This window comes from Artemia franciscana, chromosome 7 (genome assembly GCF_032884065.1).
Source record: "Artemia franciscana chromosome 7, ASM3288406v1, whole genome shotgun sequence".
In the NCBI taxonomy this organism is placed as follows: Eukaryota; Metazoa; Arthropoda; class Branchiopoda; order Anostraca; family Artemiidae; genus Artemia; species Artemia franciscana.
Genome location: NC_088869.1, coordinates 44,733,717 through 44,761,521, shown reverse-complemented (window position 1 = coordinate 44,761,521; position 27,805 = coordinate 44,733,717). Strand labels below are relative to the sequence as shown.

The 27,805-nt window shown below is 36.5% G+C and overlaps 1 protein-coding gene across 1 annotated transcript in view; it reads left to right on the top strand.

Moving 5' to 3' along the window:
* Nucleotides 1-481: 481 nt before the first annotated feature.
* Nucleotides 482-27,805, top strand: part of LOC136029355 (protein bark beetle-like) — a 141,743-nt gene continuing 114,419 nt past the window's right edge. Inside the window, exons 1-3 of the mRNA XM_065707660.1 lie at nucleotides 482-786; nucleotides 2,778-2,935; nucleotides 23,495-23,691. Of these exons, the coding sequence (XP_065563732.1) occupies nucleotides 541-786; nucleotides 2,778-2,935; nucleotides 23,495-23,691 (601 nt within the window). The 5' untranslated portion in view covers nucleotides 482-540. The remainder of the gene's footprint in view (nucleotides 787-2,777; nucleotides 2,936-23,494; nucleotides 23,692-27,805) is intronic.

Here is a 27,805-nt window from a genome sequence, read left to right as displayed (position 1 = left end):
TGGTAACGATCGGGGAGGGGAGGAGGCAATTTACCCCATCCCACCCCACCAGGTATAACCCCTCCATTTTAAATATGCCCTTTAAGGGAATTCAGCTCATCTCCTAGACTAAAGAAATACATTTTGCCTCCCCTCCGCCCCCTAAAAAAAATCGTAAACTAACACCACTGACTGTCCCACTTATTGAGTATTTGTGAGTTTGAATTTTTACCAAAAGGTATGTTTTTGTCAAAGCACCCCAAAACTCAAAAACCTAGCAGATATCCAGATTTGTTTTTCTCAACAAGGTCATAAACCTTTTTTCTGTTGGAATTTGTTTGTGGTCCTTTTTATTTTTGTCAAATGGAGTGACCAAAAAACAAACGGATTAATGTTCTAGATAAATGAATAGGTAGCGTTGAAGTATAAATTTAAAATTCTAGTCATGGGCTTTAAAAGACGTCACGAGCCTCAGGTGATATGCAGGTACCAAAAACGGATAAAATTTGAATTTAGTCTACCAGAAAATGTGAATAAAGAGAATACCAAGTGCTACCAAAAATGTACCGAGTAAAATTAAAGGAATTTGCCGTTTTATGTTTTCTGTTAACCATTGTTAAAGGTGAAAGTGAATTAAGTTTTGGTGGGATTGTTTCTGGTCAGGTTATATTGAATGGATCAGTTGTTTATAATATTAAGTCCAATATTAATGTAGAAAAAAGTGCAACTTTAATAATCAAAGCAGGAGCTATTTTAAACTTCTATGGTGGGACAGCTTTAATTGTTAGAGGAGCTTTGAAGATTCAGGTAAGCTTATGGTAAATTAGTTGTATGTTAGCCTAGGCTAAGCATTGGCGTCAACTCACGAATTTTCAAGGGGATGGGCAAAATATATTTTTCGAAACCTAGGGAGGGGGGAGGGTAGATATATAATACCAATAGTTACCTTCGTCCATTCGAATAAAAAAAAAACAACAAAAAAAAACAGAAAATAACGCAAGACTAGGCGATACTGGTAGGCCTAGTTCTAAGGCATTTGGGATAAAATTCTGAATGAGCCTTGTTTCGCTATGCGCGAAAGCAGTTGAGTCATGGAAAAGAAAGAATGAATCCAGGGCCTAAAATATACTGTGGAAAAGTGCTTTCAAGGTACTATACCTATCTCTAGCCTGTTCTTATTTCTAGATTTTGGAATATTGCATAGAAAAAAGGTTGGTAAAATTCTAGTTAATTGACTTCTTGCTATCTCAGAAAAGGTTTAGGTTAGGGAAATGAAACTTTCAGGGATGAATCTACAGACTAAAGTATGTCCCGGGAAGGTATTTTAATGCAACTACCTCCACTCCTTCTCCCTCTAGAGGGCCCTGACCTTTGATGACCTTTAAAAATATGTGTCTTATAAAAGTGAAACCTTGCAAAATAGATCTTCTGCTTAATTGAAGTACAACGAATTGTTTTCTGCTTCATAACTTTGCTCAATCCCATTTCATAAGGTTTTAAAGATATGCAAATACATTTCCTAAATTTTGAAAAAAACACGTTGATATGGCTCAAGATTCTACTCAAATAACAGGAATCACATTTTCAGAATTAAAGGCAGAGAAAAAGCTACTAGTAACTGAAAATTAAGGTAAAATGTTGTTTTGTCAAATTTTCAATAGTTATACGCCTGTCCTGTTGGCAAATTTCAGGGCCCTCTAGGGGGAGAAGGGATAGAGGTGGGTACTTTAAAATACTTTCCCGGGACATAATTTAGCCTTTAGAACCATCCCTGAAAGTTTCACTTTCCTAACCTAAACCCTTTCCAAGATAACAAGAAGTCAATTAACTAGAATTTTACCAAAAGGTTTATAGCCTACCTAGGTCTACCTAAATTTTGTAAAAAAAAATGTTTTACCTTAATTTTGGATTTTACTGTATTTTTATTTTTATTTGCTTTAAGTTTTAAACACACACTGTCTTTGACATTCGCTGTTCGCAGATTTGAGATTTACAGAAATTCCGCATATGAAAGAGGCTGTCCCCTCCCCAACATCCCACTCTTTACGCTAAAGTTTTTTAGTAGGCCTACTTTTAAAAGTAGAGTTGTGACGTAGTCAAACTTTACCGCACAGTAGTTCCGTAGTGTAGCCTAAGGAATAATTCCTGTTCGTTATAAGTTTTAACGCTGTTCCTAATTTTCAGTTGAAAAAAAATTGTTTTTTTTTTACCATTTAATTTCCCATAAAGAGAGAAAGGTGAAGATGTATAAGACTTGTTTTCTGGATGAAGGATGACAGATTACCAAAGATCGTCCTTTTCAGCTATTAAAGAAAAAAAAACAAGTTTTTTTAACTGAAAGTAAGAAGCGACATTAAAACTTAAAACAAACAGAAATTACTCCGTATATGTAAGGGGGTTTCCCTCCTTAACGCCCGCTCTTTACGCTGAAGTTTGACTTTCTCTTAACTCTACTTTTTAAAACGGTACAAAACTGAATTTTAAAGGAGTCTGGAAATGTGAGTTACCTGTTGTGTTGTTTTTATTTTTGAGGGTAGTTTGAAATAGAAAATTGAAGATTTTGGTTGAAATATATATGCATGTGGAAGATTAGTAGAAGTAAGTGGAATGTAAGTCTAAAATGCAAAAATGCCTTTTTATCACTATTAGGCTACTACAAGTTTGTTTATTTCAACCTAATATAGTCTGGGGGTAACTACTTTTCTCTTTCTCCCACTCCATATGTGGACTTGGGCAAAATGCAAATTCTAAATGCGCTAATTGGTGTACTCAACTCAAATTATATTTAATAATTTCAGGGTAGTCCCGATAGAAGAGTGCAATTCATTCCGAAAGAGTGGAATGGAGACAAAACATTTCCGACTGTTCGGCTAGTGGACGGAAGGAATCCATTAGAAGGACGTCTTCAAATTTATCACAATGGAAGATGGCTTTCTGTATGCACAAATTCAAGAATGTAAGTAGTTTTTTTTTACAATTAAGATCTATTTTCTAGATGCATCCCAACTCTTTTGTGTTTTTATTTTGTATATCAGGCTCTCTCTTACCTTCATAATAGGAAATAGGCTGGGAGAGGAGCAGACTCAGGACCCACAACCCCACATGAGGTCTTCTAGTTTCCCGGAATAAAAATATTCATCAATAATAAGGATGGGAGAAAGGGTGTTCAGTAGTTTGTTTTGTTCAATATTTATGCTGTTTTTTTCTTTTATTACATGGTCTATTTTGACTCATCAAGTTAATATTGCTCAAGAATATTGCTATAATTGAACTGAGTCATGGACATATTAACTAATGTTTCCCTGAATTATTCCTTGCTGGTCTTTATTTGGAAGAGGTGTAACATGTCTATATTTTTGTGGGTTGTATAATTTCTGCAGACAGAATGCGCCACATTTCACGTTATGTCTTGGAATTATTAATCATAAAATCCTTGAGGTTCGCGATTTATTTTTGGAAGGTTGGATTCCTTCTGTAAAGTGTACCGTTGATTTGCAGGTTTGTCTTGAAGTATAGGAAATATAGGTGCCGTGCGCAAAAAGCCCTTTTTGCATAGGATCCAGTGAACCCGAGAATAGCCAGACTACGACTTCAAGGAAGATTATCCAATATTTCTATCATTGCTGTCTACGCACTATCGAGAGTGGTAACGGATGCTGATAAGGACTCCTTCTGCACTGACCTGGAAATTACAATGCAGAAATACCCTAAACGAGACTTCCTAATTTTAGAGGAGGATTGCAACAGACCTCAATGTTTGGGTTATTGTTGGTCCATTCACATAGGGCCAGCGGTGCTCCAATGGTGATAGACTACTCCAGTTCGTGAGATCTCATAACCTTTCCATCACCAACACAATGTTCCAACACAAACCCTCTCAAAGGATAACTTGGCGCTCAAATGATGGCTCCATAGCTGCCCAAATTGACCATATATTGATCCGCCAGCGTTGGTGCTCCTCAGTCATCGATTCTCGAGCTTACAGAGGGGTCAAAATCCGGAAGCGATCATACGCTTGTAGGTGCGAAAATACTCTTGAAGTTGACCGCGAGGTAGAGACAACCCCTAAAAAGGAAGTTAAACGTGGAGAAACTGAAAATCCAAACAGTGAAAGAAGACTTTTGCCTGAAGTTACAGAACCAGTTTTCAAGCGTGACAGACTGCGATGAAGATCCTACCACCCGATGGAAACAATTCCGGAACACCACCGAAAAGTTGGCTGCTGAAGTTATCGGCTATGCTCCTGCAAAGATGAGGGAAAATTATGTCTTTGAGAAAACTGTAAAGCTAATCGGGACTAGGCAACAGGCATCAAACGCATCAATTGCAGTAAAAAAAAAGGTGCTACGTAAACAGTTTAAATCCAGCTTGCGTCAAGACTACCAACAATTTTGGGATGAGGTTGCTTTAGAGACAGAAAAAGCAGCCAGACATAATAATACGAGAATACTGTATAGAACCCTCGAAGAAGTAACTGGAAAAAGTCACCTATCGCCGGTCCCCTAAAAGACACTCAAGGAAGCGTGATCCCTGACGTACAAGGTAAACTTGATCGTTGGAAGAATCATTTTAAAGACATCCTTAATCCAAATACAGATGGGCAAGATGAAACGCCATTGCTGCCACCAACAGCTGAAAGACCACCATATGAAAACGACATGACACCACCTTCAGCTCCAGAGATACTAAACGCGATCTAACGGCTAAAAAACAATAAATCTCTTGGAGAAGATGGTCTACCTCCTGAGGTTTACCTCACCACACGTTGCAGCGCAGCAGCTAGAAACCCTCTTCAGTCTGATATGGGAAAAAAAAGACCTTCCCGTCTGATTGGAAGGTGTCAATGATAATCCCAGCATTTAAAAAGGGGGACAAATACGACAGCCGCAACTACCGAGGGATATCACTCATGGATATGGCTACCAAAGTATTTGCAATGATTATGCTTAAAAAGTTCGAGGAAGCAAGAGATGAGCGGACACGCGAAAATCAGTGCGGATTTCGAAGAGGGAGAGGGTGCACTGACCAGATCTTCACTCTTTGCCTTATTCTTCAATAGTGCGAACGTTACAACCTCCCCATAATTAACATGTTCCTTGATTTTGTGGCTGTGTTTGACCCAGTAACCCGTGAAAACCTTTGGCAAATCATGGTGGAAGACGGTATGCCGGTTGAATTCGTGGAGCTTTTGAAAGCCTACTTCGAGCATTGCAAATCGATCATGAGTGCTGGGTGAAGAAACGGAGCCCTTAATTGTGGAAAGCGGTGTGAAACAGGGGTCCATATTCTATAGTCCCCTGTTTTGTTTTACTGCCGTATAGATTGGATTCTAGAAAGGGCGCTCTCAAGTTTTGATGGCGTTGTTATGGGATTGAGCGTTAATGTGTCTGACCTGGACTACGTGGATGACATCGATGCTCTTGCTGCTGATCCAGCAACTGCCCTAGCAATGTTAAATGAAATAGCATATGTCTCTTAGCTAGTGGGTATGAGTCAACACGGCCAAAACTAAAGTCATGGATCTAAATATACAGTTGGATCATCAGCTTGTTCTTTACGGACAAGAATTAGAAAAAGTCGATAGCTTCACCCATCTTGGCTCAGTAATAGACCCTCGTGGAGGCTGTGACCTTGACGTACAGAACAGAGTCAACAAAGCCCAGGCCATCTTCTCACAACTCCGCCGCCATTTGTGGAACCTGCGGGAGATCAATATGAAGAAAAAATTTCTGTATATAAAGCGGCTGTTAGATCTGTCCTCTTCCATGCAGTCGAAACTTGGCCACTGAAGGCACTTCATCTCCATGATTTGGAAGTCTTTGACCATCGCAGTCTACAAATAATCTTTAAGATTCGATACTCCGACAGAATCTTAAATGTTGATTTGCGCCACCACTGCTGTAAAATCGAACCCGCCGCCATAATTGTCAAACAGAAAAGACTCTGTTGGCTTGGTCATGTGCATGGAAGACCTAATGACTGTATCATAAAGTAAGTGCTTCTAGGTGCCCAGTTGCCAGATTGGCGCAGGAGACCTGGCGGTCAATTGAAGAATTGGTGGGCTACTGCCAAAAACGACCTCAACCCCGTTGGCAGATTTCGAAGATTTGGCAGAAAGTAGGAGAGCTGCTGGCTCCGGTTTGCAACAGAGTTGGCATAAGATCGCGAAAAATGGGAGTCAACCATACTTAATCTTCTAGATGCCGGGTGAGGCGTCGTTGTCTGGTCCCGCTACAAGCACAAAATAGTAAGTATATGAAAAAATAGAATTTTGTGCTTCGCAATTCTATATTTCTGGATTGGATGGTTTCTTAGAGCTGAAAGTTAAATTACATGGGTAGGGCGGTTGAAACTTTTCTGTAAAAGACATAGCTTGTAATTTTTTCTGTCATCTGTATTCTATCAGTAAATCCATGTAACTTGTTTTTTTTTCCTTTTTTGTTGTTGGATTTTGTGCGTGAAGCTAAAGTATCTCCAGTTCCATTGCAAAATTGGATCGATAGGGAGAGGCCATATATAGAAGGTTGCCGCGTGCCTAGTTCCGGGGCCCGGTGGCCGGGCTCCTGGTAATATATATATATATATATATATATATATATATATATATATATATATATATATATATATATATATATATATATATATATATATATATATATATATATATATGTGTGTGTGTGTGTGTTTATTTGTGCGTGTTTGGTTCAGAATCTGTGTATTTATGATTAGGGGAGTAAGAGACCCAAGTTGGATCATCCAGTTCGATAGATTATTAAACCTTCTGTCTATCTGATTTCAACTAGATGTGACACGATTTGTCCCCAATCACGCATTTTTCTCACTCCCTGTCAAAGGAAGAGGGTCAGAATAGCCCAGTCTGCGCTACGCAGACCACTGTTCAGCATTCGAAAGAGAATTTTTTTTACATTTAGGTGTAATTTACGCCTACAAAATTTGTTTTGTCATAAGGGGGAGGAAGGAGAAAAATCTAGGGAGGAGAGCAGTATTGTTTTTTTTTCGATTTTTTTCGATGGAAATACCCAAAAAGCGTATTTTTCTGTAAAAATACCAAAAAAAAAAAAATGTAATCTTCGCAATATTGGAGTGGGGCTAAAACACAGGGCTGGTTATAAAAGGGGAGAGTATCCTCGGATACATTTCATCACCTAAAAACTGAACAGATCTCCTAAATTGTGATCAGTCGAGTCTTGTTCAATTTTACAGATGGACAAGGCCAAGGGTGTAGCGGGACAGAGTCTGAAATGGTGGGGAGTTAATGTTTGGGGGCTTACACCTGGAGAAAAAACGGGTAACTCATTGGTATTATCATTTTAAAATGATACATAAAATGAAATGGTCGCGATTTCTTCTATATGGTGTACTTCAATTTGTTAAATCCAAAGCATCAGCAAAAGTGAGTTACGTAAAGTGTTCTTTTTAGGAAATGGTCGTGACATTGATTCTCTTTGTTTTGGCCACGTTGAGAAATACGAAAATGTCGTAGTTTCTGCGTGCATGCTGCAGGTATTCAGCTATAGTAAGACCGAGTAATATCAGGAACTTTAAACCTAAAATGGCCTAAAGGCATCAAGTGAGCGAGCAGTTAAAACCTGATCCATTCTAATTCCACAAATTGCTTATTTATTGATTAGTGGTTGTTTCTGGCTGTACATGGTAGACAGGGTTGCCAACTGGACACATTTTATGTCAAAAGGATACATTACCTTGTGTTAGGAAACAATAACATAAAAGGGCAAAAAGGTGACACATGTAGAAATTTGGGACATGACAAGACAAAAAAGAGACACATTTTGTAAATTTATGACATTAAACGAAGCATTCCTTCTCCAAAGTAGTGTTTTTCCTAGGTTTTAGCATCCAGGTTTTGCCAGAAATGCTGTAAGGACAGGATATTCTCGAAAGTAAAGGAATTAACATGTTTTTCAAGCTTTCGAATTAATTCCGTTTGCATGAATGTTTTGTATGGATCTTTTTCGTTTTCATTATATTTGATGTTAACTGGCTGCTTTGAAAGAGGTTTTTGAAATGTCTTTTGGTCAATAATACAGCTGGTAAAAAAAAAACATCTAGTTTTTAAGATTTCAAGATGGACCTATTTTAGCTAAAAACTACACATTTTTGATTGGCCAGGGGACACATTCCAGAACCAAAAAAATGGCAACCTCGGTGGTAGGTTATCAAAGCAAGTAAAAATTGATCCATTTTCCGATTAGTTTCAACGTTTGCTTAGTTTACTCTTTGCTAATACTCTTTACTCTTTACTTTACTTTACAATACTCTTTACTTTACTTTGCTTTACTCTTTACTCTTTTTCCATTGACGGTTTGCTTAAAATGAACAGACAGGTAGCACAGCGTAGTAAAAGGCTTGATGAAGCGATAAATTAGGGTCACCGTATCAATAAACTTCTATCGCTCATTGAAACAGTATGAACGCTTCTTTGATTAGTCTATCTATACACACACAAGATACAGGAACACCCCTCCTATACGAAAAATCAATTATACCCTCCTCTACAAAAAAAATATTAAAAGCTCATCCTTGAGTTTCAAATAATGCAGCTGAACACCTTTGCTCCTACTCATAGTCTAATGGTCTTGTTTGGCTCCTGTTAGTCCTCTTTTTGCCCTTTGAAACCTTTTTTGAACGCATCGGGTCAGCGCTTTCCTATGGGGTATTAGATTATTGCCACATCTTTCCCTAAAAGCGTTGAACGTTCACACATTTGGATCATACCTGTGTAGGTTTACTTGTCTACTTTCAGCATTTGGTCCTACAATTGAGTTTGATCAGTCTAAAAGGTTTTTTTTTTTTATTTAAACATGTTTTGTTTTCAGTAAAACGCTACTAACACTCTGAACTTTTTGGGGTTTTGGGCTGGTTAATAACGCCACAGTTATCCGTGGTAAATTATGATTGTTGTATGTTTGACTTCATTATTCATTGTATTTTCTGTTCGTATCCAATTGTGTCAATTGGGGTGGGGGGGATTCTATGTTTCTGTCAATGTTAGTGAATTGAAGGCATTGTTCGTTTCAGACTTTGTTTTATATATCTTCGGTCTAAGCTTCGCATGTTACATAAGCTAATTTGTCATTCTTATAGGCTAGTATTAAATTCGTTTTTAGTTTTTCTTTTTTTGAAATTTTTTAAATGAATAGGCCTACTCATATATTTGGAATGCACTTCTACGTACCAGTATTCCTCTAATGGATGCTTTATAAAAGACTATTATTTAGTGTTAACCTGACTGACCGCTGAATATTTTTCTCGATACCGTTGTGCTCCTGTCTGATCAACAATATTTTGCCCTGTAAAACGGCCGAAAACGGCACCTTTTTGCGGTTTGCTTATTTTTCGTTGCCTAATACTCACGGTTGAGCTCCCTCGTTCGAATGGACCCTCTTCTATTTTTATAAGAGCACTGGTTTTCAGTGGCGTCAAATCGGGGAGGGGCATATGATCCCTAAATTTTGGAAAACACCTTTCTGGGGTATTTTCACTGAAAAGGGCCTTATTTTGGTACTTTTGTTGAAGAACGACGAATTTGCAATCTGCCTAGATTTTGAAAAATATATTTTGCCCTCCCTTATAAATTTTCGTGAATTGACGCCATTACTAGCATGGTACGGCTCCTTCTTGGGATAAAAAGACTAATTTAACAGACTGTTGTACCAGGAAAAATATGACAAAATAGGATTTTTTTTTTGTGTGTCACATGGCTGAAACTTTTTCCGGGGGTTTTCAGGCTTTCTAAATTTCCAGAGATTGCCCCTTTCAGCCAATCGTCTAAGGCTACTAACGGAAAACTGGTCGTCTGCGGTTTGGGTTGGAGGATTTTGTAAAGAAATACTTAAGGGAAATGGGAACTTCTTGGGAGGATATAAAGAAGGAGGCTTTGAACAGGTTGGGATGAAAGAGGAGCGTGCGTTTCTGTGTTGGTCTAATAAAGCTTGGTGCTGTGGTGAGTTGCTAGTAGTAGTAGTAAATTTGACGGTCTCTAAATTTTCATAAAGATTACAGTACTTGTTTGAACATATTTCTTCCTCTTTTTTAGTTATACAAATGTGTTATGCTGTCAATCATTCCTAATAACTAAACATCTGAAGTCAGTATAAAAAGTAGGCTACAAAATCATTAAAATTATATAGCCTATTGTTTTTTAAATTGTACTTTTGAAACTTTTTCTTAAACGAAGTTATTATCCATCAACACGAAAAGTTTGATAGAGTCTAGCAATCGTGCTATAGCAATTTTGTCGGTCCATACAAGATTGAAGTTATTGATTGTTTATTCCTATATAGCTGTATATTGTATTTAGCATATTATTTGTTATTTGATTTAATGATTTTAATTTTTTAAAGCCTAATTCTCTTCTTCTCCAATCTATTAAACCATAGTTACGCCATAATGATCATATTCTTCTATTGATTATAGCAATACCTGTCATTGCGATTGCCTTAGTCACCAAAGAAAATAATTGTAGAAATCATAGGTGCCAGAGTCGTAAAAGAATTGTAGAAAATCATAGGTGCTCTTAGGTTCAATTCTTAGGGGAGACCATAGGTTTTTCTTTGGCTGGGGAAGAATCGGGCTTTTTAGGCCGAATATTAGACCTATGTAAATTTTATGAAATTATTTTATTATTTTATGATCGTTTTATGTAAATATTATTATTTTTGTTAAATTCGTTTTTAATTTTATTTTGAAATCACTTAAATGAATAGGCCTACTAATGGTTTATAATGTTTCAGGGATCCATAGGACTAATTTCAGGGGAAAACTCCACCTCCCTGATCAGATTGGAGTATAGAGAAGTTCCAGTGGTAAAATTCTACATAGTTCGGAATATATTGAGCAACCTTTTCTTGCATAGACTATAACTTAGCTTTTATTGATTTGTTCTTTAAGCACCATGTACTTTTTCACCTTAAATATAACTTGTTGTACCAATTTTTGTGCTGAAGAGCTAACGAAAACGGTTCTCTTTGAGTGAGAAAGGTTTTTATTGGCCGTCAATAATGAAAACCATTTGCAATAATATTGGACATGGGGATAATTCTACAATTCATTCTATTATGCTTCAAGTTCTCAAATCAATAGCCTAATGTAGTTTCACTTCGTAATTTCAGTCACTTGACAAAGGGTTGCCTAGATATCAGAATCAGTTGTAGGACGCTTAAGAGTATCCTTAATGTCAGTAATCTGTTTGGTAGTCAGATCGGTAATAAGTGATGATTTACATTTTTCTTCGCCAAGGCTGTAAACAGGAAACCTGCTGGCTTCGCCCTGATTTTACTTCTATATTTTGCTCATTTTAAAAGTCAAGAAGTACTTTTTCGTGGGGCTTTAGTAAAGACGTAAGCACGATTTGTTTTTGGAGGCCCTAAAATTTGGGCTCAATTTTTTTTTATAATGAAATTTTACTGTCGGAGTGATTTTCAAAAGCTAAAATACCGAAATTGGATTTTGTGGCAATGGAAAATGTAAAAAGCGTTAGACATAGACCCAATACTGTGTCGATACCGTCAAAAAAAAGACAAAAAAAAAAAATAGAAATCAAACTTTTTTACAAATATTGAAACCAAACAGACTAAGATAGTGTCAAAACATTGGTAAAAACTAAACCTGCAAGTAATTAGAGGGGAAGGGTAAGTACGGTAAAAGCGCATACATAGCCTACACCAAAAAATTATCAAAATGATAAAGAAATAAGGAGCTAAAAAAGATCAAAACCCTACAATACGAAGAGAAAGGAAATAGGAAGAAATAAACATAGAAGAGAGAGTAAAAGAAGTAAAAAATAAAACAAATAGAAAACCACTAAGTCAAAAGAAAACAACTGAAATTGAATAAGGGTAAAAGGGTAAAAACTAAACATAATGTAAAATAGGGCAATAATATAATGCAGTAAGATCTGACTTAAAATTGAAAATAAGAATCAGAATGGTTAGAAAATCAACTATTGAGAAGCTCAGTAACAAAGGGTACCGTAAGTAACAAAGGCTTGCCAATACATTTCTGTACTCTTCCCCGCAGGCCATTGTAGGTCTTGTCGTCGCTGGTGGGAAAGCTTCTAAACTCTTTGACATTTCCAAACAGAATGGCTATCTCAAGATTTATAGTGGATGTTTTTGTGGGGAAAGTAGAGCAGTGAAAAAGGGCGTAAGGAGGGGACTGGTTGCTCTAAAATCAGCTTTGACCAGCACTATCACTTTTGACACCCCCAGTACTTTTGATACCCAGTCAGACAAGTCCCCTCAGTTGTCAATGCAACCATTCATCCCATATGAAGTGGCCCTGGAGAAAAAAATAACAGCAAAACAACAGATTGAAGCCTTATTGCTGTTTTTCTTGCTTTAGCACTGTGGATTTATGCTCTGCTTGGAAATGCGGGGACCAGGGTTTCATCCCGATCCCTCCAATCTAACCTTTTTCCATGATTTTAGTTTCCCCCACCCCAAACTCCCCCCAATGTCACCAGATCCGATCAGGATTTAAAATAAGAGCTCTGAGACACGATATCCTTCTAAATATCAACTTTCATTGAGATCTGATCACCTGTTCGTAAGTTAAAAATACCTCATTTTTCTGCTTTTTCAGAATCAACCCCCCCCCTAACTACCCCAAAGAGAGCGGATCGGTTTCGTTTATGTCAATAATGTACCTAGGACTTGTGCTTATTTTTTCCACCAAGTTTCGTCCCGATTCCTCCACTCTAAGTGTTTTCCAAGATTTTAGGTTTCCCCCTTCCAACTCCCCCTCCCCCAATGTCACCATATCCGGTCGGGATTTAAAATAACAGCTCCGAGACACGATATCCTTCCAAACATCAAAATTCATAAAGATCTGATCAACCGTTCGTAACTTAAAAATACTTCAATTTTTCTATTTTTTCCGAATTAACGGGCCCCCACTCCCCCCTCTCAAGATGGTCAAATCGGGAAAAAGACTATTTTCAATTTAATCTGGTCCGTTCCCTGATACGCCTGCCAAATTTCATCGTCCTAGCTTACCTGGAAGTGCCTAAAGTAGCAAAACCGGGACCGACAGACAGACCGACAGAATTTGCGATTGGTATGTGTCACTTGGTTAATACCAAGTGCCATAAAAACGAATATTCCTTGGAAGTTTATTGCACATCAAATGTCGCAACCTTAAGAAAATTCGCTGGATTTTGAAAAAGCGGGGAATGTTAGCCGAAAGTGAAGTGATCATAGGGAATATTACTCTATCAGATTCAGTATATTTGTGTTGCGAGAGCAACACTTTGGTTTTGTCCCGTTTTTTTTTGTTTTGTTTTTTTTCTATGTCGTCGATCTTAGCTTATTCCTGGAAACTGGTAAGGGTCTAACCAGTGCGGTTTTTACGGAAAACGTGGACCTCAGGCCGGATTGATGAATATGACATTACATTTTGGAAAGCTCCGCAGAATTCTTTGCCTGGGGCCAAAAAGGATGGTTTTTGCTTGTCCACGAGTCAGAGCCTATGGTGTGCGAAGTGAAGTGGAATTATATAGCCAATGTAAGAGAGGAGTATCTGAAGTTGTGCAGCCAAGCTTTCGTTTCATCAAACCAAGTTTCTGCTTTCGAGTGGAAAGCTCCGTTCTAGCAGGCAAGCAGGCAGAAACCACTTTCAAATTGAAGATGGACTAAAATCTATAAGTGTTAAATATATGCGGCAGTTACCCGACCCCACAGCCAATATATCTTCTTTGAGTGATAAATAGAAAAATTTACAGAAGCAAAAATGTGGCATTTTCCCACGGGTCCGAAAGTGCTGCCATCTATTGTTTTTACCCATTTCTGTTTATCATTTGGTAGAGGAATGGTATCAGATGTGCCTAATAAACTTTAAAAATTCTCTCATTGCTAAAGAAATTGGAACTTATCCTTTGCTCCTATCTAAGTTGTACCTACGGCAAAAAAATCAACTTTTGAACAAAGACAGATAGAATTTTTTTTCGACGACAATCGATAGCTCTTGATGAACTGATCAAAGCATATGAAATCCATTTTTTGGTACAAAAATTGCTTCATGAGGTATACCTGTTTGAAAGTTTCAAGGGGTTGACAAGTTCAATAGTAAGGTAAACACTGAAACGAAATCTAGGCCGATACAAATTGTGAGAGATCTAGAGGATTTTCAAGCAACAGTCGGCTGTTAGGCAATAATCACCTTCGGCAATGAGGGCTTAGCAACTTTTGCTAGTTGATGTATCTGTTATTTGTTTCCAGTGTATTTGATGGTAAAGCCAATTTGGCTCCAGTGGTAAGACATGTAGGAGACTTGTAAGTAATAACCTGCTGTTAGCTTTGTTTCCGGTGAACTTGATGTCTTTCACGGGAGAGGAACTTGTAGGTAAGAATCTGTTCACTTTGGGCTAGAAATTTGTGCAAATTGGTACACATTGCATTCGATATCTTTAAATCTGTCAGAATTAAGCGTTTACGCAACGGGTACAAACGATAATGTAAAACAATGAGGTAATTTCGTAATAATAAGTGTCACCTATGGTATTTTAATCAAGAAAAGTTAGGGATAGCTTTAATACCAACTAGATTATATAAGATATTGTTCCGAGTTTTCATCCGTCACGATGTCTATAATTGAAAAGGATAAAGTTCAACTGGCTGCAAAGTCAGTTTAGTCCCTTCTTTCGATACTTTTTTGTTGTTGTTTTTTCAACGCTGAGGAATAGCCTTTGATCATGTGATTACTGATCGATAGCGAAAAAACAAAACCAAAGTGTTGCTCTCGCAACACTTTAGTCGGCGAAGCCGTACAAAGGTTGCCGCAACACTTCACGTTGCCCGGTCAACGTAGGTCTAGTATAAAACTCAATTGTGGAGGTTTCAAGCTCCTATCTACAAAATGTGAAATTTTACATTCTTCGCTATTAAAAAGATCACTAATGTGTGCTTTTCTTCTTATTAAATAATTTTAGTTGCAATAAGACCCAAATCAGTCGGTAAAATCCATCGTCCCTCCTCCCAAGCATTTTGGCTTGTAACGACTCCGGTGAGATCTAGACTAAGTCCACGGAAATAATCAACTCGTAGAATTTAAGTATTATTGTAAAATGCTTGCATTAAAATCAATTGCTCACCCCCCCGCCAAACATTTTGCCTAGTGATGCCTTTGGTTGGTCCCAGACCAATTCTTTGGGAGGTAATTACTCATATATCACGGATGTGTGTTTCTTTTCTATGAAGTATTTGTAAAAGCAGTATCATACAAATCAGCAGAGTAAAAATAAATACTATCGGATATTCTACACCATACATTCTACCAATTTTTGGAATATAGGTCGAATATCCCCAAATTCCATTTTTTTTTCTTCAGTATTTTTATTTGTCGTACTTCTTTTTTGGCTGCTCAATGTTGCATGTGTGGGGAATTTTCTCTCAGAGGGAGTTCTCCGGGGGGGGGGGGAATCAACCCCTGAAAAGGAGAGACATCAAGCTCATCAGATACACAAGTCAGAAACTTAAGTCCTTGTCTTTGACCGCGTTTGCCGACACATCTAAGTTAAAGAATTGAGAAATTCTGGCTTGGAGTACCGTGACCTCCTAATATGTAAGAGTACGGTGTTTTGTCATCTATAAATATTTTTTGGGTGGGCTTCGACTTTATTAAGTTTTTCGAGGAAGACCAAGGTGTCATACATCCTAGACTGTAGTAGAAAGATCCCATTTAAGATTACTAGATATTAGTTACCGAGGATTTATGCTAGTTATGATCACCAGAGACTGGAGTTCATGAAGGCAGGTTAATAATTCTAATTATTACACTTGGATCACTGATGTAGATAATTATGTAGTCAAGCGCACCAATAAAATTAGATACCTTGGTGCTATTGCTGATGATTGACTTTGTTTTAAAAATCATATATCTTTTATTGGTAGTAAAATTGCAAGAAATGCTGGAATGACGGGAAAGTTAAAGAATATATTACCGAATTATGTGATGAGATTAATTTATTTCTTTTTAGTCCACCCGTGTTTGGTTTATTGTTTGAGTATAAAGGTCTAGTAGGTTTTCAGTCCACTTGAAGCAACTACGTGTGGTGCAGAACATGGCACTCTGAGTGATCACTGGAAATAGCAAATAAACGTCAGTTAGGTCTCTATGTACAGTTCAATATTATCCCCTGTCATGTCTAGGAAAGTTCTATTATGCATTATTCATGTATAAGTATTATTCCAAATTAGTTCCTGAGTGTTTCCTACATATATTTACTTATCGTGATGAATTACACAATAATCATACACGCTATGCAAATAAAGTGAGGGAACCTGAAGCCGTTAGAATTAGATTAGAACTAGAACTAGTTCGAACTAGTTCGCCTGAATTTTTGAAAAAATCGGCAAATGTGTGTGATTTCTGTAGAGATCTTAAAACAGTTTGTCTCCAGTTGTATGATTTTTGAGGAGAAGTTGGATTCTTTCACTCTCAAGTTCCCGCAGAAAAAAAAACAACATTTGTTAAAATTAAATTATTTAATTTTTGTTTGATGGACTCAGGGTTTGTGTTGTTGTTTGGAAGGGTTGATGCGACCAGGAGTGGGGCACTTTTATATACATATTTTTCTCCTTTTCTTTTTCTTTCTTCTTATTTTTTTTAAATTGTATTCCTATGTTTAAGCGGTTACTCCAAACAAGCGAAAGCTTACGGAGGGTTAATTTTTTTTTGTTTTGAGCATTTTAAGCGGGTCAGAAATTTTACATAATAAATGAATCATCCGAAAGTTTCCACTGATTGGGGAAATCATTACCAAGGCTATTGACCGCTACAGGAAAAAAATGAACAGACTCAAAAGAATACCCAAGAGAGTGTAACAGTAGAAAGGAAGTGGATTAGAAATAAATTTTATATTTACTCATTTACAGCCAACCAGAGGTAAACGTAGCTAAAATTTTCCAGATATTACTCGGTTTCAAAATCATTTACACGTTTACTAATTGAAATGATGCTGTTCCTTGTAATAACTCAATGTAGCACAAATCTTCCTTAGTCCAACACAGTCACGCACGCTTCTCCTTCACCCCAATTGATTAAAAGCTTTAAAGTTCACCTTCTCTAATTTCCTTTAAAAAAAACACAGAACGTGGCCTGGTCATTTTTGCCCTTCTTTCATTATAGTCCTCGAAAGTGGGCAGTTTCATAAAATCGTGTCGGTTAAATGAACAAAATCGTGTAGTTGAATTTCTCTTTAGGTTGCTGAGTTGTTGGGATTCAATATTATGCATGATTTTCATTTTTAGTCATTTGCAAAGCAAACTCTTGTAAAATTCGGACGAAATACATTTTAAAAAATTGGTCACACATTGCCAAAATTCAGTCTGCTAACCTCCCTTGGTACTTCCTTGTTAGCCAGTACACACTCGAAAATTTGGATCTGCAAGATCAGACAATAACTGTTTTATACGGTCTGTATACGAGACGATTAGCTTAGGCTCCGTTGAAATCTACGTTGTAGGTATATTTTATTAAATATTCAACATATGGAGATGGGTTAGGTCTTTAATATAATGCTCCCCCCTTCCCTCTATAATTCTCTGTTGTAGTTTCCATAATTTTGTTACTAAACTATCACATTTTCATCATATTCTGATATATTTCATTATGATTAACCTAACTTCAATTCTCGGGTGTGTACTGAATAACAAGAAAGTAACCTTTCCTTTTATTTCTTTTTTTGTTAGGTGGGTGATAAATCGATTTTTCCGGGGATTGGGGTACTCAATTTTTTTAATTTCATAAGAAATATCGTCAAAAAGTCTTGATAACTTATCTGTAAAAACTTTAACCAGTTCAATAGGGATGCTAAGAGGAAAAATGCTGGAATGTTCACACTGTTGGTTTTATTTTCAACGTCCTACACTATAAAAGAAAATATTTGAAATCCAGCAAAAATTGTTTGTAATGTTTACTAAAAAAAAAAAAAAAAATGTAATTGCAACAGGTGAAAATCGTTGGAATTGAATATTTAGGGTCTTGCTGGAATTCTCTAATCATTGTTTAATTTTCAACTTGTTGAGAAACAAAAATATTGGATTTAAGAACCTGAATCGAAATTTCAATTTGTTTACTGAGTTACCTGTGAATCACCATACTTTTTGATGATTCATTTAATTTGGCGACCCTGATTCGGTTCTATTAATACACTATAACTATTCCATACGAGACATTTACTTTCAATTTCAATCTGCAATTAAAATCCAGACAATTTTGATTAATAAAACCTATTTACGCTCATAATTACATTGTTTCTACTAAAAAGTATATGAATCTTGAATATTTTGAACAATTCCAACATATTTTGTTGAACTTCAAACACGAATTACTGTTTCAAAAAAAAAGAAGATTTTTTTACTAGTTTAAATTCCTGTAAAAAACATTTTGGAAATCTGTTTTTTTTTTTTTTTTTTTTTTTTTTTTTTTTTTTTTTTCTTTTTTTTTTTTTTTTTACAGTGTAAGCTCAGTAGCGCTAGTTCATGAATATATGGATGTGGAGGGGGGAGGGCAATGAAATAAATGTATTTTTCTAAACCTAGGGGCAAATGAAGATTTCAGAGGCAATTTGTTGTTTTTTTATATTTTTTTAATGAAAAGATTAAACAAGGGATTTTTCTATACATACGAACACCAGGTATTTTTTATAAATCTAACGGGGGAACAAATGTCTCATCTTCAATTGGTGCCACTACCAGAATAATTGGAAACCCGAGGGGAGCTAAGAGAAACGGAGATTGGGAGGGACAGAGTCGATAAGTTTTGTGCAATATAATTAAAATGATGGTTTTGGTAATTGATAATGTTCTTCTTTTTTTGGGGGGGAGGGGGCGAGAGGTTCAGTAAAGGGATATCTTAGGACTTTCGTATATTCACTGCGCATATTATTAACTTAATTTGGCTAAATAGTTACTTTGGATATTTGAAGAGGTCTTTGCATGAATTTTGAGAAGAGTATATAAAACAAAACAAATTATATAGAAAATACAAGAAACTACAGGAAATTCATAAAGATCTGAAGATTTCAGACGGAAAGATCCTAAGACCTTTTAGACTATATAAGTGGCGTAATTTTGTCAAAATCCTGGGGGGGGGGTTGGAGGTAATTTTCCTGAATCAAATGAAAATGACAGTGAAAACTGAAAAATGATCCATATATTACCGTAAAGGCAAAAATACACTAAAGAATGTACTGACCTGTTTCCTTGGATGCTTGAATTATGCTGGCTTATCTTAGTTTTAGTAAGATTGTTTGCAGAAACTAAATTTCATCGGAGGGGGACTGAGGTTTGGGGGAGGCAAACGTGGGTCTGGAGGGGGCAGTTTCCCTCCCTACATTATAGCAAATTACGCCCCTGGACTGCATGTGCCTGAGTTGGACGAAGTGATGGACGAACTAAGAGTGGGATCCTCACTTTGACTCTTTGAGGATTGAAGGAGGGCAAACAGGGTTTAATTTCTCGAGAAATCCAAATGCCAAAACAAGTAATTCAATGAGTGTTTTTTTTATCACTCTGGAAGCTAATATAGGATTTGATTTGGGTATCAAGGTCATATCCTGGATATTTGTTCAGGGCGAGGGGTTAAAAAAAACGCGTCAAAAATTTGTTACTTTTTTACGAGCCAAACACAATTTCCTGTACTTGTGTCTAAAAGACACCACACTCAAGTTCTTTCTAGATTTTGTATCGTGAATATGAGACAATAACCACATTTTCATGGTCATTATGGTCTTTATAATATTAGTTTCGGCTCGGTGGGAAACTACATTGTAGATATATTTTAATTAAATATTTAGTTGATATTTTGGTTAGGTTAGTTTAGTTCATATTTAATACAATACGGTCTGGGTGGCCCCCCTTCCATAATTCTTTGTTTTAGTTTCCGTAATTTTGTTAATAAACTATTATATTTTCATCATGTTTTGGTATATTTAATTACGATTAACTTAACTTCAATTCTTGAGTGTGGTAGCTATAAGACACAAGTACCTCCCACATTTCTTATGGGAGGTTCAAACCTGGTACCCCTCCCCACCCGCCCGTGGTTACGGCGGTGATTGGTATACATGGTGGCTAAAAATATGGGTATGAACAGTTATGACTTTGGTGCGTTACCCAGTTTTTGTGACCATATATTTGAATACTCGTCTTATGCGAAAATACCAGGCGTAACATATTCTCGCAAATGACATCGTAAGTATCGTGTCGTGTCTGCTCGGGAAGGAAGACCTACTACTTGCGGATAGAGGAGCTATATATCAAAATCACTGCATGTTCATGATGATCGGTCAAGCTAAAACTGAACTGTGGTTTCTGTTACAGTTACTTCTTTACCATATGAGCGAAAACTACGTTAGATATGCAGGATGTGGAAAACTTTGATTTCATGGATTTGACTGCCGCACGCGTATTACTTCCTGTGATTACACATAACATGAACTTCTGAGACTTTTACAAGCTAGGTAATCATGTGGTAACATTTTTGTGATTGCATAATTCATAAATTGAATGAATTACTGTCTAAGCAGCCTAAGCTTAACACTAAATCAGGTATCCATTAATTGCAACCGGACGTTAGGAGTGAACGCGTAAAGAGGGAAAGGGGCTTCTAGGTCACATCCTCCAAAATCTTAAGATATTTGTTTCGATTTTCTGTATAGGCCTACTGTCTATTTTTTTGGCAAAATTTGCCTTTTTTTTCGTATGCCTGATTATGTACACCGAGAATTAAACTCGCAGCAAAGCTCAACAGGCGAAAATAAACCCAGCATAAGTCAACTCCCACAAAAGCCAGCAAAATAATTTTTAGTTTGATTACCTGGATCTAAGTACGTCTAACACGGTTTAACTCTCATCTCAAGCAAAATTCTGTTCTGTTTGGCTAATCAAGCCTTTGTATTGTAGTATAGTAATAAATAAGCTTAAGTAGGTTTATGACCTTGTGTGTGTATGCTCATAGAAAAGAAGACTGACGATAATAGACTGGGTTACTACCAGTAACTTTTGAAGCTCCGGTATATTGTAGCTAACGCCTCCTGGCCCGAACTAAAATTCTATGTAAGCCACCCCCTCTCCGATCCTTACAAGAATAATTTATAATATTTGCTATATTTCGTAACATCTGGACTGAAAACGATCCTTTTGCAATGAAAAAAGCTACTTATAACGAGGTTAGGCTGTGTTAGGAATTTAGTAATGCGTTTTGGGCAGCCTGTTTTCCCTAATTTTTGTCTTATGTTTCCATAATTTTGTTAATAAAGCCTTATATTTTCATCATATTTTAGTATATTTTATTAGGATTAACCTAACTTCTCTCCTTGAGTGGGGTCGCTATCGCTACAATACATAAGTACCAAAAAGACTTCACGAAAGAAATTATGAAAAAAATACGAAAAAGAATGCTTTTGGGCTCCCCTCCCGCCTCTTGAAAAAAATTTGTAGACTTGATCTTCTTTAGAAAAACTTTTGTGGGTGTCCAGGCATACAAAGCTTGCAATTCCTCTTAACATAATGCCGAAATGATCTCGTGTTTAAGGAAATTAGGCATATAGAATGCCTAATTTCTGATTTAACTATTCTTATCCTTTGTTGTCAGGAAAGAAATATCGTTTCCATTTAACTATTTAGAGGCACAGACCAGTTGTTATTCGATAGTGCATATTTGATTCCTTGTTCAAATTTTACTGAGGTTTGACATAGCAAAAAAAAGGGTGCTATCAAATTCTTTTTCCTTTGCATTTTAGAATAGCTCATTCTATGAGCTCATTAAAAGTCCCTTAAGGTTTAAGGTTGCATGTGCAAGTTTCGGTGTTATTTTTCTCCATGACCATTATTTTAATGTTTCAAAGAAAAATAAAAAATTGTAATAATTCTAATTAGCTATTTATTAAATTAGGTTGTTGAAATTCACCTTGTATTTTCTTTAAGGTAGAAAAATAGGTTGACAAAATGGCGAAAACGTAAGAAGTAAAAAATTATTCTTTTTTTAAAGCAAGTTTAGATGATTTTCTGAGTTAAAGTCCAAGTAATATCGTAATTGTTGTTTGTCGCATAATGAATGAATGGATTTGAACCTAATGAACCCAACTAAATAAGCGAGAAGGGAACAGAGCTTTGCTGTAGTGAATGAAATTTAGATGTAAATACAGCACCCCCCATCATTGAATCCTTTCCCCTACGTAAATGTAATCCCCCTACAAAGGTGTTTCACACACAAAAAAAACTATTTTGTTTAATTTTTCTTGATTTATTTGTATTGACGTTCCTTTTCTGCTTAGTTTTTTCGTGAATTGGTGCCCCTGAACTATACAAAGGTAAAACCAACTTTCTTTTACTAAAAATCCAGTCCAAAATAACAATATTAAGTTGAATATTTTGCTAAGATCAGTTTCAGCGTCCAAAAAATCTATTGTGTCAACCTGAGATGTTCATTTGACCTGCAAGGTGGCAAATTCATTAAATAATCGCTGCACACGAATTTGATACAAATAGGAGATCTAATACAATGCAAAATTAATCCAGATCGGGACGTTTAGGAATAGTAATGACGAGATTGACATTTACCACCCTTGACCAACTGTCAAATATCATTTTGACAGTTTTCTCCCCCGGTTTTTAGGTTTCTAATTTTATAGCAAAGTATATTAAGTATATTAAGTAAATTAAAATATTAAAAATTAAAATATTAAGTATATTAAGTATATTAAAAGTATATTAAGGGCGATATGAAGGGGAAACGAATTTTCCCAAAGTCATGAGTTATCTAGATCCTTTTTCACACCGGAAAATGTTAGCATGCTAATTTTCAGAAAAAAATTATCGTGCCACTTTTGAGAAAAAAAGATTTATGTATAGGCTACTATATATATATATATATGCATATATATATATATATATATATATATATATATATATATATATATATATATATATATATATATATATATATATATATATATATATATATATATATTATGTGTTTGTGCTGTTGTATTGGTGATTTCTTTTTTCATAATACACCTACCCCCCCCCCCCCCCCCAATTGCACCATCCGACAGAAGGGCCATAAAACGGATATCAGCACCGTCGGTAGAGGCTGTAAAGTTCAATGCCGTATTCTTTACCTTGTATATAATTAATGCTCGTTTAAAGATATAATATCTTATCCTTTTGTGGCGAGTTGCAGCTATAAACTTTTTGAAAAGTCACTCTTTTCAGAGGGAACATATGCTTTAAGCCAATAAATTGTTTTAAATTTGAATAATGGCATGCATGTTGTTTAGTGTTTGCCCATTAGATTTTTTTTTTCGTAAGAAGCTATATTCCATCCTTAGCTGGTTTGAACCCAAGAATTACCTTGAAGGGAGAGTGCCAGACTGAAATAATCGGAGTTGATTTTCATTTTAAAATAGCTGAATAAAAATGTATCACTTCCATCCTCAAATCTTATAATATTAGTTACTCTTTGTTTTTAGTTGGCCAGATGAAGATGCTGGTGCTGCCTGCCGGCAGCTTGGTTTTACAAATGGCACCTTTTTTACATGGATGGACCGACTCAATGGCACTGCTGGCCGGCCTGTTCTATGGGAACATCCAACTTGCCCGTTTGGTGCTAGAAGCTTGACGAATGAATGCAACTGGGCTTCTAGAAAAGTTGGACCAGATGTTTGTGGTACGATTGCAACTATTACTCTACTTACTTTTATCAAACGAAATTCCCCATCCACACATTGTTGTTAGGAGTTTAGCTAGAGTATAGCGGCAAATGAACAAGCTCTGTTCAGTCTATTTCGATCTGAATAGTGTAAGAAAGTGATAGGCGAGACATCTTTGAAGCTAAAACAAATTGAAGCTTTAACAAATTTAACAAATTAATTGAAGTTTAGTAGGAATTAAGAGTTCCTGACGCACTGAAAGTGCGTCAGAAACACAGTAAAACTAGAGAAATTTAATACAAGATTAATCTTAGCTGACAAAATGCGGATTTCCAGTTAAAGGCCTCGGTTTATTTGGTTTCAATCTGCAACTTTTGGAAAGTATGCAGTTTTTTCTGAAATTAGTTTGTTGAATATAAACCAGTTCCAAATCCGTTAAATGCAGAACATTGGCTAATTTTATTGAAGCAGGCTCTTCCTTTTTTCTGCCCAGTGTGAAGCAAAATAAGACTAAAAAGCAGATACAAAAATAAATGAATACAGCCAATAGGACCTTGATAAGTTTCTTTAAGGAAAATATGCAAAATGAATACAAGGACCCAATTTTTTTCCCTCTTGATCATTCCTAATACTTTAAAACGTTTTAGAATTTGAATCATTTGCTTCCAATATTCTAAGTTCTACTAGCATATGAAATAGTTCTTTATCAAACAATTCCTCCCATTCTGTATCTTAGAACCCTTTTTGGTGTGCCAAAATACTCTTTATCCTCAAGTTCAAAACTATTATTTTAAAGCGCGGAGCCAGTCCCTGTATGTCTTATCCGACAGAACGTTGTCACAGTAAGTCTAAACCATGATTCTATGTTTCGGCTAAACATTTTTTTTCTTGAATAAAACATTTATATTGGATACCCCGCAAACATACTCTATTTGACATAAAGCTAAACATTTACAGACTTACAAAAAAGAAATTATCTATACTCTAGTGAACGAGTTTTCGCTGACATTCAAAGTATTTCCTTTTAGGTGCATCAAGTTTTAAAATTACATGTACGGGTTACGGTTAAAAACATCTTTTAAGAAATAGGAAGAACTTATTCAAAATCCTTTTAATATGCATATGAAGGTTTTCGTAATTAATTTCACGATTTGGAAGGGTAACGTCAGATGTGTTGTTTCTTTTATTTTCCCCCGGAGGATACCAGCATCATGCGTTGTACGGAAGTCGTCCTTGTCTTATTCGAGTCATGTAATACTAGCATTGTCGCCTACTTAGTCAGTTTTCGACAGTTATTTGTGGTCACTTGCTGAGAGACATGATTTAGGTGTTACGTACTCTATATCAATTCGACTAATTCTAAGTTAACTTCGCAAGCAATTGTGTTGCGGAGCAACACTACTGCTTTCGTAGTTTTTTTTTTTTTCACCGTGATCAGCGACCTGTAGCTCCGAAGTGGTAAGAGTTAAAAATTTGAGATTTTTCAGAGGGAAGGGAAACGTGAAACAGAGTAAAAAATTTCCAGAGAAGTTCCTAAAATTTCTAACAGTTTTCCATAAAAAAAAAATAAAACCGTTTTTTTCTTAGAAACTCTGCGTTCGATGTTTGGCGTCAAGTTAAGACGACCCTAGCTTCGGAAATAAACTTGTTAGAAATACAGTTATGCTGAACTCATGTAGAACTTTCATTTGTCTCTTCGAGAACCGGAGTACAAAATTCCGTAGCTCTTACAGATTTCCCGGAAATAATTCCGGAAAAGTCCATCTCGTTCCGATTTTTTTGGAATTTTCTCAAATTTTCGATTTTGATGTTTCTTATATTTTTATCGAGTAGTGCTATGAAAAGTATGCAAGAAGAAGTGAAGTGTTCTATATACCAAGTTGCTTGGTTCTCTAAGAAATAATTTCCGAAGTTTCGACGTTCTAGAGGTAACTTCTGTTCTGGACCAGCTAGAATTTTTTTCCCAACGCGGTTCGACAGGTCTCGATCTCCTAACAACTGGAGCTTACAATAGTTTCTCCGAAATAAAATTCCTTCTTTGGGTTTTTCTATTTGGAAGTTTTGTCATGCCCTCGGGGCAATTTAAATTTTTTGGTGAATTTGGTTTGTTTTATATTTTCCTAGCTTAGACCATCAAAAGTTAAGCAGAAAACTATAAGACGTTATTTCCGTATCTCTTTCAGATTTCCCGGAAATAATTCCCGAAATGTGCGTCTCGAAACATAATATTTCGAATTGGCGTCAAGTTAAGACGGCCCTAGTTTCGGAAGTAAACGTTTTAGAGATAAAATAATTATGAACTCATATAGAACTTTTATTGATGTTTTCGAGAACTGAAGCTTGAAATTCCGTATATCCATCCTGTAAATATTCAGAATTGTCAACTGTGTTATTGTGTTATTCTCGTTTATTTCTGGACCAGCTAAACATTTTACCAAACTCAGTTTAGTAGGAGCTCGAAATAAAACCATATCAAAGATGCTTCAAGATAACAATCGAAGCCGCATTAGAAAAATGTCCTCTGAAGGACATAATGGAGACTGTTGCTCCGCAACTGTGTCCTGTAGGGCACAGTTGCACGTGTTGCTCCGCAACTGTGCCCTAAGGAACAGGGAACAGTTGCTGCAACACTTCCCGTTGCACAGGCAACGGAGGTCTAGTTGCTCTTACATCCAAGCAATCATACCACATCGGTTTCAAGCGTTTCTACTGCTTGAAACCGACTCCAGGATTCGGATTCATCCGTTAAATGGAGATCATGGTGCTGTTGATGAAGGGTAGCTTCAGCCTCTAAGAGTAATTGCTACACCACCAAACATTATATAATTGAAAGGATACGCACTTGTATATGTAATTCGATAGACAATCTCTTTATCGCATCTGCAGTTTTGAGTTAGTGCACTACCTAATTCGGTGGCTTCCTCAGTTTTTCTCTTCCCCGGTTTTAAGACATGATGTAAGCGAGTTGAAAATGACATTTGACATGAGCTTGATTTTGATCACATGAATGTGCCAGTTTGGGAGACTATTGAAACTAGCGTACCAATATTTCATTGCAAGCTTTTGTAAAATGAGTAGCAAGAGGTATGTCACCGGCAAATGCTCAGTCTTGAAAGTATCTCTGAGGGTTTAACTGTATGCTGTCAAAAAGTTTGCAACATCTCAAAACAGAGTTTATGACAGTCATAGCGCTTTTATTTATAAATTTATAGCTTTTTATATTTTTATTATTTATTATATTTATAGCGCTGCATCTGATTATCATACTTTTTTGGGTTTGTTTATTTTAGACCAGGGTACTTCGTATCGAAGTAGTTGTTGTAGAAACTTCGAAAAGGGCTCATTTGATTGGAGATTGAAAGGGTCAGTGCCCTTTTCAATATTCGAAAGTGATTGGAGGACAACTAACCCCCCTCCCACGCCCACCATTTCCCCAAACACATCCAGTCAAAATATTGATATAGCCATTTTTTCACTTTATTTGAATGGTCCGGTAATTATGTCTTTGAGGATGACAACCCCCCCCGTTCCTCAGGTCAAGGGTTGTAAGTTAAGCCCTATGGGTATTTAAGGTTGATGTAGAACAGTGGGGTCGTATAAACTTCGGATGGGGCTTATTTGAAATCAGAAGTTCTAGTACCCTTCTTAATATTCAAAGTGATCGGAGGATGGATGCCCCCCACACCTCGTATTTTCCCAAAATGCGTCTGATAGAAATTTTGGGATGGCCATTTGTTGTCGTAGAAAATTCGAAAAAGGCTTATTCGCTTGAAATTGAAAGGGCTAGTGCCCTTTGCAATAGTAAAAAGGGATTTGAGGGTAACAAGCCCCTCCCCCCTCCCCCGACGCCCATTAATTCTCAAAACGTATCTGATCAAAATTTTGAGATAGCTATTTTGTTCAGTGTAGTTGATAGGTCTGGAAATTGGTTCTTTGAGGATGATACCCCCCTCCGACAGCCCTTAGTGCAAGGATTGTAGATTATGCCCTGGTGGCATATACGGTTTATATGGAAAGTGTGGTCGTGAAAACTCTGGAGGGGGCTCATTTGATTGGAAATCTCATGTTCTAGTGCCCTTTTTATCAGTCAAAAGTGATCGGTGGACGTTGTATTTTCCACAAATGCATCTG